This window comes from Acipenser ruthenus, chromosome 51 (assembly GCF_902713425.1).
Source record: "Acipenser ruthenus chromosome 51, fAciRut3.2 maternal haplotype, whole genome shotgun sequence".
Classification (NCBI taxonomy): domain Eukaryota; kingdom Metazoa; phylum Chordata; class Actinopteri; order Acipenseriformes; family Acipenseridae; genus Acipenser; species Acipenser ruthenus.
In genome coordinates this window covers 8,168,245-8,186,242 of record NC_081239.1, presented here as the reverse complement: position 1 = coordinate 8,186,242, position 17,998 = coordinate 8,168,245, and the positions used below count along the sequence as shown (strand labels likewise).

Below are 17,998 nucleotides of genomic sequence, written 5' to 3'. Positions count from 1 at the left end.
TTCACAATGCTTCCCTATGCTTTACCACACCTCTCTGTGCTGTACAATGCTTCCCTATGCTTTACCACACCTCTCTGTGCTTTACAATGCTTCCCTATGCTGTACCAGACCTATCTGTGCTTTACAATGCTTCCCTATGCTTTACCACACCTCTCTGTGTTTTACAATGCTTCCCTATGCTTTACCAGACCTCTCTGTGCCTTACAATGCTTCCCTATGCTTTACCAGACCTCTCTGTGCTGTACAATGCTTCCCTATGCTTTATCAGACCTCTCTGTGCTGTACAATGCATCCCTATGCTTTACCACACCTCTCTGTGCTTCACAATGCTTCCCTATGCTTTACCACACCTCTCTGTGCTGTACAATGCTTCCCTATGCTTTACCACACCTCTCTGTGCTTCACAATGCTTCCCTATGCTTTACCACACCTCTCTGTGCTGTACAATGCTTCCCTATGCTTTACCACACCTCTCTGTGCTTCACAATGCTTCCCTATGCTTTACCACACCTCTCTGTGCTGTACAATGCTTCCCTATGCTTTACCAGACCTCTCTGTGCTGTACAATGCTTCCCTATGCTGTACCAGACCTATCTGTGCTTTACAATGCTTCCCTATGCTTTACCACACCTCTCTGTGTTTTACAATGCTTCCCTATGCTTTACCAGACCTCTCTGTGCCCTACAATGCTTCCCTATGCTTTACCAGACCTCTCTGTGCTGTACAATGCTTCCCTATGCTTTACCAGACCTCTCTGTGCTTCACAATGCTTCCCTATGCTTTACCACACCTCTCTGTGCTGTACAATGCTTCCCTATGCTTTACCACACCTCTCTGTGCTTCACAATGCTTCCCTATGCTTTACCACACCTCTCTGTGCTGTACAATGCTTCCCTATGCTTTACCAGACCTCTCTGTGCTTCACAATGCTTCCCTATGCTGTACCAGACCTCTCTGTGCTTTACAATGCTTCCCTATGCTTTACCACAACTCTCTGTGCTTCACAATGCTTCCCTATGCTTTACCACACCTCTCTGTGCTGTACAATGCTTCCCTATGCTTTACCAGACCTCTCTGTGCTTTACAATGCTTCCCTATGCTGTACCAGACCTATCTGTGCTTTACAATGCTTCCCTATGCTTTACCACACCTCTCTGTGTTTTACAATGCTTCCCTATGCTTTACCAGACCTCTCTGTGCCTTACAATGCTTCCCTATGCTTTACCAGACCTCTCTGTGCTGTACAATGCTTCCCTATGCTTTACCAGACCTCTCTGTGCTTCACAATGCTTCCCTATGCTTTACCACACCTCTCTGTGCTGTACAATGCTTCCCTATGCTTTACCACACCTCTCTGTGCTTCACAATGCTTCCCTATGCTTTACCACACCTCTCTGTGCTGTACAATGCTTCCCTATGCTTTACCAGACCTCTCTGTGCTTTACAATGCTTCCCTATGCTGTACCAGACCTATCTGTGCTTTACAATGCTTCCCTATGCTTTACCACACCTCTCTGTGTTTTACAATGCTTCCCTATGCTTTACCAGACCTCTCTGTGCCTTACAATGCTTCCCTATGCTTTACCAGACCTCTCTGTGCTGTACAATGCTTTCCTATGCTTTACCAGACCTCTCTGTGCTGTACAATGCTTCCCTATGCTTTACCAGACCTCTCTGTGCTTTACAATGCTTCCCTATGCTTTACCAGACCTCTCTGTGCTGTACAATGCTTCCCTATGCTTTACCAGACCTCTCTGTGCTTTACAATGCTTCCCTATGCTTTACCAGACCTCTCTGTGCTGTACAATGCTTCCCTATGCTTTACCAGACCTCTCTGTGTCTTACAATGCTTCCCTATGCTTTACCAGACCTCTCTGTGCTTCACAATGCTTCCCTATGCTTTACCACACCTCTCTGTGCTGTACAATGCTTCCCTATGCTTTACCAGACCTCTCTGTGCCTTACAATGCTTCCCTATGCTTTACCAGACCTCTCTGTGCTGTACAATGCTTCCCTATGCTTTACCAGACCTCTCTGTGCTGTACAATGCTTCCCTATGCTTTACCAGACCTCTCTGTGCTTTACAATGCTTCCCTATGCTTTACCAGACCTCTCTGTGCTGTACAATGCTTCCCTATGCTTTACCAGACCTCTCTGTGCTGTACAATGTTTCCCTATGCTTTACCAGACCTCTCTGTGCTGTACAATGCTTCCCTATGCTTTACCAGACCTCTCTGTGCTTTACAATGCTTCCCTATGCTTTACCAGACCTCTCTGTGCTGTACAATGCTTCCCTATGCTTTACCAGACCTCTCTGTGCTGTACAATGCTTCACTGTGCGTTACCATATCTCCCTATGCTTTACAATGCTTCCCTACGCTTTACCATACCTCCCTATGCTTTACCATACCTCCCTATGCTTTACCATACCTCCCTATGCTTTACTATACCTCCCTATGCTTTACTATACCTCCCTATACTTTACAATGCTTCCCTATGCTTTACCATACCTCCCTATGCTTTACAATGCTTCCCTATGCTTTACCATGCTTTATTACACTTTGCTGTGCTTTTAATGTGGGACACTTTTATCCAAAGCGTCTTACAAAAAACTAGGGGGTGAACTATGCATCAACAACTGCTGCTGCAGAGTCACTTCCAATAGGACCTTGTTTGTTTTACGTCTCATCCGAAGGACGGAGCACAAGGAGGTTCAATGACTTGCTCAGGGTCACACACAATGACTTAGTGGCTGAGCAGGGATTTGAACCAGGAACCTCCTGGTATCAAGCCCCTTTCTTAAACCACTGGACCACCAAGCCTACATATAAACTGCTGGATTTTGAAACAATTGTTTTTACTGCTTTGGGAGTAAAACTTGAGAAGGTATTGTGTACATAGTGTTGGTATAGACCCTGGTCACTTACTCGTCATTCTAGGCATGGAGACACACAGAGCAATGAACTGGGTGATTTACAAAGGGTTAAGAAAGAGGAAGAAAACTTAGAAGTTACATTGAAGGTTCATTTAAAAAGCAAAATGCGTTGATCAAATTATTGTAACTTAAAAACTCAACACACACATTTGTGTCCATTCACTTTATTATGCAACAGTTTAAACTAAGAATTAAAAAAAATGTGTTTAATAGAAGCAATACAAGCATGCTTTATATTGTGGTAAAAATATATCATTTCAGCATTGCATCACAAGAATATCAGTGATTCTGTATCCAGGTCCCCCTTTTTACTGAACTTCTTAAAGATGGATGAATGTACATTATCAACCAATACAAACCAACAGAATACAGTCTAAGCTGTACAATGTAAAAGTTGAACAGCGTTTTGGTGCTACCTACTGGATACATTGTAGCATTTAAACTTGGACTTTTTGGTTGCAATTTGACAGCTTGTAACTTTTGAAGGGCTACAATCAAACAGCCACTCAAATAGAATATCCTGTTTGCGTTGGTACAATGTTATTTTTTTAATGCAACCCGGATTGCCTGCAGCAGTCTATACACTGGAACATGCACAGCTCTGAGTCAAAACCACAACAAAACAAGATACACTTCCTCCAGTTCAATGATAAAACAACAAACCAAGATACACTTCCTCCAGTTCAACGATAAAACAACAAAACAAGATGCACTTCCTCCAGTTCAACGATAAAACAACAACAAAACAAGATGCACTTCCTCCAGTTCAACGATAAAACAACAAAACAAGATGCACTTCCTCCAGTTCAACGATAAAACAACAACAAAACAAGATGCACTTCCTCCAGTTCAATGATAAAACAACAAACCAAGATACACTTCCTCCAGTTCAACGATAAAACAACAAAACAAGATGCACTTCCTCCAGTTCAATGATAAAACAACAAAACAAGATACACTTCCTCCAGTTCAACGATAAAACAACAAAACAAGATGCACTTCCTCCAGTTCAACGATAAAACAACAACAAAACAAGATGCACTCCCTCCAGTTCAATGATAAAACAACAACAAAACAAGATGCACTTCCTCCAGTTCAACGATAAAACAACAACAAAACAAGATGCACTTCCTCCAGTTCAATGATAAAACAACAAAACAAGATGCACTTCCTCCAGTTCAACGATAAAACAACAAAACAAGATGCACTTCCTCCAGTTCAATGATAAAACAACAAAACAAGATGCACTACCTCCAGTTCAACGATAAAACAACAACAAAACAAGATGCACTTCCTCCAGTTCAATGATAAAACAACAAAACAAGATGCACTTCCTCCAGTTCAACGATAAAACAACAACAAAACAAGATGCACTTCCTCCAGTTCAATGATAAAACAACAAAACAAGATGCACTTCCTCCAGATCAATGATAAAACAACAACAAAACAAGATGCACTTCCTCCAGTTCAACGATAAAACAACAACAAAACAAGATGCACTTCCTCCAGTTCAATGATAAAACAACAAAACAAGATACGCTTCCTCCAGTTCAACGATAAAACAACAACAAAACAAGATGCACTTCCTCCAGTTCAATGATAAAACAACAAAACAAGATGCACTTCCTCCAGTTCAACGATAAAACAACAACAAAACAAGATGCACTTCCTCCAGTTCAATGATAAAACAACAAAACAAGATGCACTTCCTCCAGATCAACGATAAAACAACAACAAAACAAGATGCACTTCCTCCAGTTCAACGATAAAACAACAACAAAACAAGATGCACTTCCTCCAGTTCAATGATAAAACAACAACAAAACAAGATGCACTTCCTCCAGTTCAATGATAAAACAACAAAACAAGATGCACTTCCTCCAGTTCAATGATAAAACAACAAAACAAGATACACTTCCTCCAGTTCAACGATAAAACAACAAAACAAGATGCACTTCCTCCAGTTCAACGATAAAACAACAAAACAAGATGCACTTCCTCCAGTTCAACGATAAAACAACAAAACAAGATGCACTTCCTCCAGTTCAATGATAAAACAACAACAAAACAAGATGCACTTCCTCCAGTTCAATGATAAAACAACAAAACAAGATGCACTTCCTCCAGTTCAATGATAAAACAACAAAACAAGATACACTTCCTCCAGTTCAACGATAAAACAACAAAACAAGATGCACTTCCTCCAGTTCAATGATAAAACAACAAAACAAGATGCACTTCCTCCAGTTCAACGATAAAACAACAAACCAAGATACACTTCCTCCAGTTCAACGATAAAACAACAAAACAAGATGCACTTCCTCCAGTTCAACGATAAAACAACAAAACAAGATGCACTTCCTCCAGTTCAATGATAAAACAACAACAAAACAAGATGCACTTCCTCCAGTTTAATGATAAAACAACAAAACAAGATACACTTCCTCCAGTTCAATGATAAAACAACAAAACAAGATGCACTTCCTCCAGTTCAACGATAAAACAACAACAAAACAAGATGCACTTCCTCCAGTTCAATGATAAAACAACAACAAAACAAGATGCACTTCCTCCAGTTCAACGATAAAACAACAAAACAAGATACACTTCCTCCAGTTCAACGATAAAACAACAAAACAAGATGCACTTCCTCCAGTTCAACGATAAAACAACAACAAAACAAGATACACTTCCTCCAGTTCAATGATAAAACAACAAAACAAGATGCACTTCCTCCAGTTCAATGATAAAACAACAACATAACAAGATGCACTCCCTCCAGTTCAATGATAAAACAACAAAACAAGATGCACTCCCTCCAGTTCAACGATAAAACAACAACAAAACAAGATGCACTTCCTCCAGTTCAACGATAAAACAACAAAACAAGATGCACTTCCTCCAGTTCAATGATAAAACAACAACAAAACAAGATGCACTTCCTCCAGTTCAATGATAAAACAACAACAAAACAAGATACACTTCCTCCAGTTCAATGATAAAACAACAACAAAACAAGATGCACTTCCTCCAGTTCAATGATAAAACAACAACAAAACAAGATACACTTCCTCCAGTTCAACGATAAAACAACAAACCAAGATACACTTCCTCCAGTTCAACGATAAAACAACAACAAAACAAGATGCACTTCCTCCAGTTCAATGATAAAACAACAACAAAACAAGATACACTTCCTCCAGTTCAACGATAAAACAACAAACCAAGATACACTTCCTCCAGTTCAACGATAAAACAACAACAAAACAAGATGCACTTCCTCCAGTTCAATGATAAAACAACAACAAAACAAGATACACTTCCTCCAGTTCAACGATAAAACAACAAAACAAGATGCACTCCCTCCAGTTCAATGATAAAACAACAAAACAAGATGCACTTCCTCCAGTTCAATGATAAAACAACAAACCAAGATACACTTCCTCCAGTTCAATGATAAAACAACAAAACAAGATGCACTTCCTCCAGTTCAATGATAAAACAACAAACCAAGATACACTTCCTCCAGTTCAATGATAAAACAACAAAACAAGATACACTTCCTCCAGTTCAATGATAAAACAACAAAACAAGATGCACTTCCTCCAGTTCAATGATAAAACAACAAAACAAGATACACTTCCTCCAGTTCAATGATAAAACAACAAAACAAGATGCACTTCCTCCAGTTCAATGATAAAACAACAAAACAAGATGCACTCCCTCCAGTTCAAGACTGCACCACTGCCACCCCCAAATAAAAACATTAAAAAAGAAATGTACAAAAACGAAAGAAGAAAACAAGTCATAATTGTCACACAGGCACACAGGTTGTTTTATATCTTGTTGGAACAAACAGTGTCTGTAGAGTAAAAGCACAATGTTTGTTTGTTTTTTGAATGGCCCAGTAACTCTATCCTAAAACGCCAAACCAATTCAATAGCCAGGAACAGGCCTGAATCCCAGGCATGTTCTCTAAATTCAGGAGGGACTGTGATCTCTGACATGCTCTCCTTCTCAGTGTCTCTGGATTCAGGCTGGCTCTCATCCCTGGGGACCCTCTTCCTTTACTAATGTGGGTCAGAGAGAGGAGAGAAAATAGTCAGCTCTTCACACACTGAAACAAGCTGAAAAGAGAGCTGTATGGGAGGGAGGGAGGGAGGGATTGTGGCTCTAGTGGGTAGGGGTGAATGACTGGGAGGGAGGGATTGTGGCTCTAGTGGGTAGAGGTGAATGACTGGGAGGGAGGGATTGTGTCTCTAGTGGGTAGGGGTGAATGACTGGCAGGGAGGGATTGTGGTTCTAGTGGGTAGGGGTGAATGACTGGGAGGGAGGTAGGCTCTAGTGGGTAGAGGTGAATGACTGGGAGGGAGGGATTGTGTCTCTAGTGGGTAGGAGTGAATGACTGGGAGGGAGGGATTGTGGCTCTAGTGTGTAGGGGTGAATGACTGGAAGGGAGGTAGGCTCTAGTGGGTAGAGGTGAATGACTGGGAGGGAGGGATTGTGGCTCTAGTGGGTAGGGGGTGAATGACCAGGAGGGAATGAGTTTGGCTACGGTGTTTAGTGCTGGACCTGAGGGTCTGGAAGGGAGATCGGAAAATGATTTAAGGAGCAGGGAAGAGAAAGTTACTGTAGTAAAGCTTACCTTCCTTTTCTTCTTTGGGAGGACTGTGGCATACATGGACTCTGCATTATCTGCTGTGGGTTTGCCTGTGAAATGCACCCTGATTAATAGAGGGAGGAGACACAGAGAGGAGGGGTTCTAGATACTCTCCAGCAGTGCTTACAGTTTAGATTACAATACCTCAGGGCTGTTAGCTGCTGTGGGTTTGCCTGTGAAATGCACCCTGATTAATAGAGGGAGGAGACACAGAGAGGAGGGGTTCTAGATACTCTCCAGCAGTGCTTACCTGAGGGCTTTGCTTGGTTGATCTCAGAGTACAACACTTCAGGTTTGTTATCTGCCAGGGTTTTACCTGAGAAATAAAGAGAAGATACTACATGAAAATGATCAGAGTTTGAAAATCTGGCCCTTTTTTAATGTTCATTCAGTGTAGAAATGAACAATAACATGTTTAGCAAAGAAATGTACTGGAGAGCACACCCATTCAGGGTATCTTTATTGACATGTTGTACACAGCTTCTAGATGACCAGTTATACAGTATGTACAAGGCTAGGGGACATTATTCTGGCACTCTTCTCAGCAGATCAATTTCTCAATACTTATTTTAGAGAACAAGTTGTCAGGGTCGGGGTGAAAGGGAAAAACAACCCCCCCCCCCACCGCCCCCCCACAATGTGTTCCAGTACTGGCTGGAGGGGAGTGTAAAGAGTACAGCGTTCATTCTACATTCGAAACATTAACAATTGATATTATTCCTTATAGAAACACTGTGTGGAGTGGCATTAGGAAGCCTGTCCAATACAAAGGGTTGAGGGGAGGAGAGACAGGTGTTATACCCTTCTTCTTCTTATTCACATTCCTCATGTCAAGCTCTGAATAAAGGACGTCACTGTTGTCTGCAGCACTGGGGTTATCTGGGGGAATAAATACAGGTAGAGATTCACACTGTGGATTATTGAGTGTGAGAAGGGTAGTCAGTCATTCCATTGGTATATTGCACATGGATATATAGTTTTTAACAGTCTTGATTTGAGTACTCTAAGTTAAAATAGTTCAGATCTTTTTTCAGTAGTGTGCTTACGAAAACATTAATGACAACTGCATAACGCTTAAGAGAAACATGTTGTATAAGTATGAAATACTGGAGTTCCCTTATCTGATGCATTATTATTTCAGATTCACTTCACATGGTTGTATTTCAGTCATTACATCTTGGTGATGTTTAATGCACCGGGATGGCCAAAGCGGAGCTCTCAGAAACATGTCTAATCCTCAAGATCATCTGGTATCGCTAACCTGTCAGCATGCAACACTCTGCCTCTGGTGTCTGTGAAAAACACCACATGTGTGCTATTTATTTTTGATGCTTAATGGTTACACTCTGGGATACCACATGCACTAGACATGAGACATGTTTCTGAGTGCTCTACTGCAACCATACACTTAAGAAGTCACCATAATGGGACTGAAACAGAACATTTAACCTAAGCAGGAAGAATACATTAGTTAGATAACTCTGGAAGTTCTACCCATACCAAGCTGCTGTGTAAAGTCCACGAAACACAAGGCAACTTTCAGCAACCTTTTCATGCAAAGTTTCCATCAACTACTAACAGAGGTAAATCAACACTATGAAAGTGATGTTAAGTTTGGTAAACATGTTGCTACTGTATCAGCTAGCTGCTTCAGAAGCTGCCAGAAATGTTTGACTGAAGCTTGCCTCGTGTTCCACTGGCTTTAGGAATCTATAAAATGCCTTTGCTGCGCACCTATTTGTAAGCAATTAGGATATAATATTGCTGTTTCTGAAACTGAAGATATAACACGGACAACGGATTCTCATGATTCTGAGAACTTGGAAAATGTAAAAATGAAAACAGTATAATACAAAATGGATACTTTCTTTTTAGTTTAAAACAGATTTTGAAATGGGGTTCCCCTGTCAAACAGGCTTGAGATCCTCTAACTGAAACATGAATAAAACGTTTCTGGGGGTGTCTTTGTTTGTCTCTGTATCTCCGCTGGTGGCGCAGAGAGGATTTTCTGTCATTCTTACCTTCTGGTTTCTTGACAAGGACAGCAGAGTACAGGACGTCACAGTCACGTTTTGGTCGGGGTTTAGCTGAAAATATCAATAGAATAATTAAACAAAATGCCAGTCACTTTAGATCCTAGGTTTGCATTGTAGTGTGGTGACAGAAAAGCCCCTCCAAACTACTGAAGTAAAGCAGTATCCATAAGGCCACTAATGTCCAAATCTCTCATGAAACACAGAGGAAAATGGAAGTTTTCAGAGAATAGATAAACAACCTACTGTTTAACATAAGGACAGATGAAATGCCTACATATACAGATTCTGACATTCAGTAGCTTTTGCTAAAGCATGTCCAGACCAAATTTCATAACAACTAAACATGCATTTCTCTAGATAGAAATACAGCTATGGCCAAAAGTTTTGCATCACCTAGAATTTTAGGATTAAGACATAAAAAAACTATATAAACATCACTTAAATGATCTTTTACTTAACATCATGTAATCAAAGATATCGCAAAAGTCTACCGGAAGCCATAATAGTAGTACAGTATTTAGATTTCAAAATGTCACATTTTTCAATTTGTCAGTTTTTCGTTAAGTATATGAAAAACTACAAAGTGATATGTAATTCAATGTGATAAAGCAACATTATTCAACAGATTTTATTCGACTTTATGAAGCAAAATGAGTTAATTCTATAGGATGATACAAAACTTTTGGCCATAGCTGTACCAATGTAAGTGTGACGGACAGATAGACATGGCACCTCCATAAATAAACACATTCTGATACTCTACATTACATGCTGAAGAATTTCCTTTTCAAATTTACCATATCTGGATATGCAATTTTCTAGATGTATGTAAAAATGTACGTGGGACATACAGACAGTTGGACAGACAGACAGCCAACCTCCACATAACCTAAAGCAGTGTGATACACTAACTGAAGTGATTCTTCCTTGGAGAGTTCATCTTCATGACTACACTTGAATACAAGGTCACTATCAGGAAGATGTATTGCGGATTCCAATGGTGCGCCAGGGAGAGAAGGGGTCAAGTGGGATGAGAGAGAGAGGAGTTCCAGAGGCCCTGACCTTTGTTCTGTTGGTTTGGCTTCACTTCTGCGTATTCACTCTCTAGGTTGGATGCTGTGGAGTTACCTGGAAATACAGTCAACAGAAAAAAAAGAAAGGACCAGCATCAGAACAAGAACAAGTCCTTTCTGCAGCAACACTGCCAGGGCAGTATATACACCATCACTGTCTGCATCTGCATCAGAACAAGAACAGGTCCTTTCTGCAAGCACACTGCCCAGGGCAGTATATACACCACCACTGTCTGCATCTGCATCTGCATCAGAACAAGAACAGGTCCTTTCTGCAAGCACACTGCCCAGGGCAGTATATACACCATCACTGTCTGCATCTGCATCTGCATCAGAACAAGAAAAGGTCCTTTCTGCAAGAACACTGCCCAGGGCAGGATAAACACCATCACTGTCTGCATCTGCATCAGAACAAGAACAGGTCCTTTCTGCAAGAACACTGCCCAGGGCAGTATATACACCATCACTGTCTGCATCTGCATCCAGCATCAGAACAAGAACAGGTCCTTTCTGCAAGCACACTGCACAGGGCAGTATATACACCATCACTGTCTGCATCTGCATCTGCATCAGAACAAGAACAGGTCCTTTCTGCAAGCACACTGCCCAGGGCAGTATATACACCATCACTGTCTGCATCTGCATCTGCATCAGAACAAGAACAGCTCCTTTCTGCAAGCACACTGCCCAGGGCAGTATATACACCATCACTGTCTGCATCTGCATCTGCATCAGAACAAGAACAGCTCCTTTCTGCAAGCACACTGCCCAGGGCAGTATATACACCATCACTGTCTGCATCTGCATCAGAACAAGAACAGCTCCTTTCTGCAAGCACACTGCCCAGGGCAGTATATACCCCATCACTGTCTGCATCTGCATCCAGCATCAGAACAAGAACAGGTCCTTTCTGCAAGCACACTGCCCAGGGCAGTATATACACCATCACTGTCTGCATCTGCATCTGCATCAGAACAAGAACAGCTCCTTTCTGCAAGCACACTGCCCAGGGCAGTATATACACCATCACTGTCTGCATCTGCATCAGAACAAGAACAGGTCCTTTCTGCAAGCACACTGCCCAGGGCAGTATATACACCATCACTGTCTGCATCTGCATCCAGCATCAGAACAAGAACAGGTCCTTTCTGCAAGCACACTGCCCAGGGCAGTATATACACCATCACTGTCTGCATCTGCATCCAGCATAGAAAAAGAACAGGTCCTTTCTGCAAGCACACTGCCCAGGGCAGTATATTCACCATCACTGTCTGCATCTGCATCTGCATCAGAACAAGAACAGGTCCTTTCTGCAAGCACACTGCCCAGGGCAGTATATACACCATCACTGTCTGCATCTGCATCTGCATCAGAACAAGAACAGGTCCTTTCTGCAAGAACACTGCCCAGGGCAGTATATACACCATCACTGTCTGCATCTGCATCCAGCATCAGAACAAGAACAGGTCCTTTCTGCAAGCACACTGCACAGGGCAGTATATACACCATCACTGTCTGCATCTGCATCTGCATCAGAACAAGAACAGGTCCTTTCTGCAAGCACACTGCCCAGGGCAGTATATACACCATCACTGTCTGCATCTGCATCTGCATCAGAACAAGAACAGCTCCTTTCTGCAAGCACACTGCCCAGGGCAGTATATACACCATCACTGTCTGCATCTGCATCTGCATCAGAACAAGAACAGCTCCTTTCTGCAAGCACACTGCCCAGGGCAGTATATACACCATCACTGTCTGCATCTGCATCAGAACAAGAACAGGTCCTTTCTGCAAGCACACTGCCAGGGCAGTATATACACCATCACTGTCTGCATCTGCATCTGCATCAGAACAAGAACAGGTCCTTTCTGCAAGCACACTGCTCAGGGCAGTATATACACCATCACTGTCTGCATCTGCATCCAGCATCAGAACAAGAACAGGTCCTTTCTGCAAGCACACTGCCCAGGGCAGTATATACACCATCACTGTCTGCATCTGCATCAGAACAAGAACAGGTCCTTTCTGCAAGCACACTGCCCAGGGCAGTATATACACCATCACTGTCTGCATATGCATCTGCATCAGAACAAGAACAGGTCCTTTCTGCAAGCACACTGCCCAGGGCAGTATATACACCATCACTGTCTGCATATGCATCTGCATCAGAACAAGAACAGGTCCTTTCTGCAAGCACACTGCCCAGGGCAGTATATACACCATCACTGTCTGCATCTGCATCTGCATCTGCATCAGAACAAGAACAGGTCCTTTCTGCAAGCACACTGCCCAGGGCAGTATATACACCATCACTGTCTGCATCTGCATCTGCATCAGAACAAGAACAGGTCCTTTCTGCAAGCACACTGCCCAGGGCAGTATATACACCATCACTGTCTGCATCTGCATCTGCATCAGAACAAGAACAGCTCCTTTCTGCAAGCACACTGCCCAGGGCAGTATATACACCATCACTGTCTGCATCTGCATCAGAACAAGAACAGCTCCTTTCTGCAAGCACACTGCCCAGGGCAGTATATACACCATCACTGTCTGCATCTGCATCTGCATCTGCATCAGAACAAGAACAGGTCCTTTCTGCAAGAACACTGCCCAGGGCAGTATATACACCATCACTGTCTGCATCTGCATCCAGCATCAGAACAAGAACAGGTCCTTTCTGCAAGCACACTGCCCAGGGCAGTATATACACCATCACTGTCTGCATCTGCATCCAGCATCAGAACAAGAACTTTTCCTTTCTGCAAGCACACTGCCCAGGGCAGTATATACACCGTCACTGTCTGCATCTGCATCTGCATCAGAACAAGAACAGGTCCTTTCTGCAAGCACACTGTCCAGGGCAGTATATACACCATCACTGTCTGCATCTGCATCAGAACAAGAACAGGTCCTTTCTGCAAGCACAATGCCCAGGGCAGTATATACACCATCATTGTCTGCATCTGCATCAGCATCAGAACAAGAACAGGTCCTTTCTGCAAGCACACTGCCCAGGGCAGTATATACACCATCACTGTCTGCATCTGCATCTGCATCAGAACAAGAACAGGTCCTTTCTGCAAGCACACTGCTCAGGGCAGTATATACACCATCACTGTCTGCATCTGCATCCAGCATCAGAACAAGAACAGGTCCTTTCTGCAAGCACACTGCCCAGGGCAGTATATACACCATCACTGTCTGCATCTGCATCAGAACAAGAACAGGTCCTTTCTGCAAGCACACTGCCCAGGGCAGTATATACACCATCACTGTCTGCATATGCATCTGCATCAGAACAAGAACAGGTCCTTTCTGCAAGCACACTGCCCAGGGCAGTATATACACCATCACTGTCTGCATATGCATCTGCATCAGAACAAGAACAGGTCCTTTCTGCAAGCACACTGCCCAGGGCAGTATATACACCATCACTGTCTGCATCTGCATCTGCATCTGCATCAGAACAAGAACAGGTCCTTTCTGCAAGCACACTGCCCAGGGCAGTATATACACCATCACTGTCTGCATCTGCATCTGCATCAGAACAAGAACAGGTCCTTTCTGCAAGCACACTGCCCAGGGCAGTATATACACCATCACTGTCTGCATCTGCATCTGCATCAGAACAAGAACAGCTCCTTTCTGCAAGCACACTGCCCAGGGCAGTATATACACCATCACTGTCTGCATCTGCATCAGAACAAGAACAGCTCCTTTCTGCAAGCACACTGCCCAGGGCAGTATATACACCATCACTGTCTGCATCTGCATCTGCATCTGCATCAGAACAAGAACAGGTCCTTTCTGCAAGAACACTGCCCAGGGCAGTATATACACCATCACTGTCTGCATCTGCATCCAGCATCAGAACAAGAACAGGTCCTTTCTGCAAGCACACTGCCCAGGGCAGTATATACACCATCACTGTCTGCATCTGCATCCAGCATCAGAACAAGAACTTTTCCTTTCTGCAAGCACACTGCCCAGGGCAGTATATACACCGTCACTGTCTGCATCTGCATCTGCATCAGAACAAGAACAGGTCCTTTCTGCAAGCACACTGTCCAGGGCAGTATATACACCATCACTGTCTGCATCTGCATCAGAACAAGAACAGGTCCTTTCTGCAAGCACAATGCCCAGGGCAGTATATACACCATCATTGTCTGCATCTGCATCAGCATCAGAACAAGAACAGGTCCTTTCTGCAAGCACACTGCCCAGGGCAGTATATACACCATCACTGTCTGCATCTGCATCTCCATCAGAACAAGAACAGGTCCTTTCTGCAAGCACACTGCCCAGGCCAGTATATATACCATCACTGTCTGCATCTGCATCCAGCATCAGAACAAGAACAGGTCCTTTCTGCAAGCACACTGCCCAGGGCAGTATATACACCATCACTGTAACCATCTGCATCTGCGTCTGCATCAGAACAAGAACAGGTCCTTTCTGCAAGCACACTGCCCAGGGCAGTATATACACCATCACTGTCTGCATCTGCATCTGCATCAGAACAAGAACAGGTCCTTTCTGCAAGCACACTGCCCAGGGCAGTATATACACCATCACTGTCTGCATCTGCATCCAGCATCAGAACAAGAACAGGTCCTTTCTGCAAGCACACTGCCCAGGGCAGTATATACACCATCACTGTCTGCATCTGCATCTGCATCAGAACAAGAACAGGTCCTTTCTGCAAGCACACTGCCCAGGGCAGTATATACACCATCACTTTCTGCATCTGCTTCTGCATCAGAACAAGAACAGGTCCTTTCTGCAAGCACACTGCCCAGGGCAGTATATACACCATCACTGTCTGCATCTGCATCTGCATCAGAACAAGAACAGGTCCTTTCTGCAAGCACACTGCCCAGGGCAGTATATACACCATCACTGTCTGCATCTGCATCTGCATCAGAACAAGAACAGCTCCTTTCTGCAAGCACACTGCCCAGGGCAGTATATACACCATCAATGTCTGCATCTGCATCTGCATCAGAACAAGAACAGCTCCTTTCTGCAAGCACACTGCCCAGGGCAGTATATACACCATCACTGTCTGCATCTGCATCAGAACAAGAACAGGTCCTTTCTGCAAGCACACTGCCAGGGCAGTATATACACCATCACTGTCTGCATCTGCATCTGCATCAGAACAAGAACAGGTCCTTTCTGCAAGCACACTGCCCAGGGCAGTATATACACCATCACTGTCTGCATCTGCATCCAGCATCAGAACAAGAACAGGTCCTTTCTGCAAGCACACTGCCCAGGGCAGTATATACACCATCACTGTCTGCATCTGCATCTAGCATAGAAAAAGAACAGGTCCTTTCTGCAAGAACACTGCCCAGGGCAGTATATACACCATCACTGTCTGCATCTGCATCAGAACAAGAACAGGTCCTTTCTGCAAGCACACTGCCCAGGGCAGTATATACACCATCACTGTCTGCATATGCATCTGCATCAGAACAAGAACAGGTCCTTTCTGCAAGCACACTGCCCAGGGCAGCATATACAGAATCACTGTCTGCATCTGCATCAGAACAAGAACAGGTCCTTTCTGCAAGCACACTGCCCAGGGCAGTATTTACACCATCACTGTCTGCATCTGCATCTGCATCAGAACAAGAACAGGTCTTTTCTGCAAGCACACTGCCCAGGGCAGTATATACACCATCACTGTCTGCATCTGCATCCAGCGTCAGAACAAGAACAGGTTCTTTCTGCAAGCACACTGCCCAGGGCAGTATATTCTCCATCACTGTCTGCATCTGCATCTGCATCAGAACAAGAACAGGTCCTTTCTGCAAGCACACTGCCCAGGGCAGTATATTCTCCATCACTGTCTGCATCTGCATCTGCATCAGAACAAGAACAGGTCCTTTCTGCAAGCACACTGCCCAGGGCAGTATATACACCATCACTGTCTGCATCTGCATCTGCATCAGAACAAGAACAGGTCCTTTCTGCAAGCACACTGCCCAGGGCAGTATATACACCATCACTTTCTGCATCTGCTTCTGCATCAGAACAAGAACAGGTCCTTTCTGCAAGCACACTGCCCAGGGCAGTATATACACCATCACTGTCTGCATCTGCATCTGCATCAGAACAAGAACAGGTCCTTTCTGCAAGCACACTGCCCAGGGCAGTATATACACCATCACTGTCTGCATCTGCATCTGCATCAGAACAAGAACAGCTCCTTTCTGCAAGCACACTGCCCAGGGCAGTATATACACCATCACTGTCTGCATCTGCATCTGCATCAGAACAAGAACAGCTCCTTTCTGCAAGCACACTGCCCAGGGCAGTATATACACCATCACTGTCTGCATCTGCATCAGAACAAGAACAGGTCCTTTCTGCAAGCACACTGCCAGGGCAGTATATACACCATCACTGTCTGCATCTGCATCTGCATCAGAACAAGAACAGGTCCTTTCTGCAAGCACACTGCCCAGGGCAGTATATACACCATCACTGTCTGCATCTGCATCTGCATCAGAACAAGAACAGGTCCTTTCTGCAAGCACACTGCCCAGGGCAGTATATACACCATCACTGTCTGCATCTGCATCCAGCATCAGAACAAGAACAGGTCCTTTCTGCAAGCACACTGCCCAGGGCAGTATATACACCATCACTGTCTGCATCTGCATCTAGCATAGAAAAAGAACAGGTCCTTTCTGCAAGAACACTGCCCAGGGCAGTATATACACCATCACTGTCTGCATCTGCATCAGAACAAGAACAGGTCCTTTCTGCAAGCACACTGCCCAGGGCAGTATATACACCATCACTGTCTGCATCTGCATCAGAACAAGAACAGGTCCTTTCTGCAAGCACACTGCCCAGGGCAGCATATACAGAATCACTGTCTGCATCTGCATCAGAACAAGAACAGGTCCTTTCTGCAAGCACACTGCCCAGGGCAGTATTTACACCATCACTGTCTGCATCTGCATCTGCATCAGAACAAGAACAGGTCTTTTCTGCAAGCACACTGCCCAGGGCAGTATATACACCATCACTGTCTGCATCTGCATCCAGCGTCAGAACAAGAACAGGTTCTTTCTGCAAGCACACTGCCCAGGGCAGTATATTCTCCATCACTGTCTGCATCTGCATCTGCATCAGAACAAGAACAGGTCCTTTCTGCAAGCACACTGCCCAGGGCAGTATATTCTCCATCACTGTCTGCATCTGCATCTGCATCAGAACAAGAACAGGTCCTTTCTGCAAGCACACTGCCCAGGGCAGTATATACACC

At 44.0% G+C, this 17,998-nt stretch overlaps 1 protein-coding gene across 1 annotated transcript in view; it reads right to left on the bottom strand.

Annotated features, from left to right (window-relative positions):
• Positions 1–6,728: 6,728 nt before the first annotated feature.
• Positions 6,729–17,998, bottom strand: part of LOC131722727 (uncharacterized) — a 32,593-nt gene continuing 21,323 nt past the window's right edge. Inside the window, exons 6-11 of the mRNA XM_059015740.1 lie at positions 10,694–10,759; positions 9,617–9,682; positions 8,397–8,474; positions 7,846–7,911; positions 7,581–7,645; positions 6,729–7,005 (exon numbers count right to left, since the gene is read on the bottom strand). Coding sequence (XP_058871723.1) covers positions 7,003–7,005; positions 7,581–7,645; positions 7,846–7,911; positions 8,397–8,474; positions 9,617–9,682; positions 10,694–10,759 — 344 coding nt within the window. The 3' untranslated portion in view covers positions 6,729–7,002. The remainder of the gene's footprint in view (positions 7,006–7,580; positions 7,646–7,845; positions 7,912–8,396; positions 8,475–9,616; positions 9,683–10,693; positions 10,760–17,998) is intronic.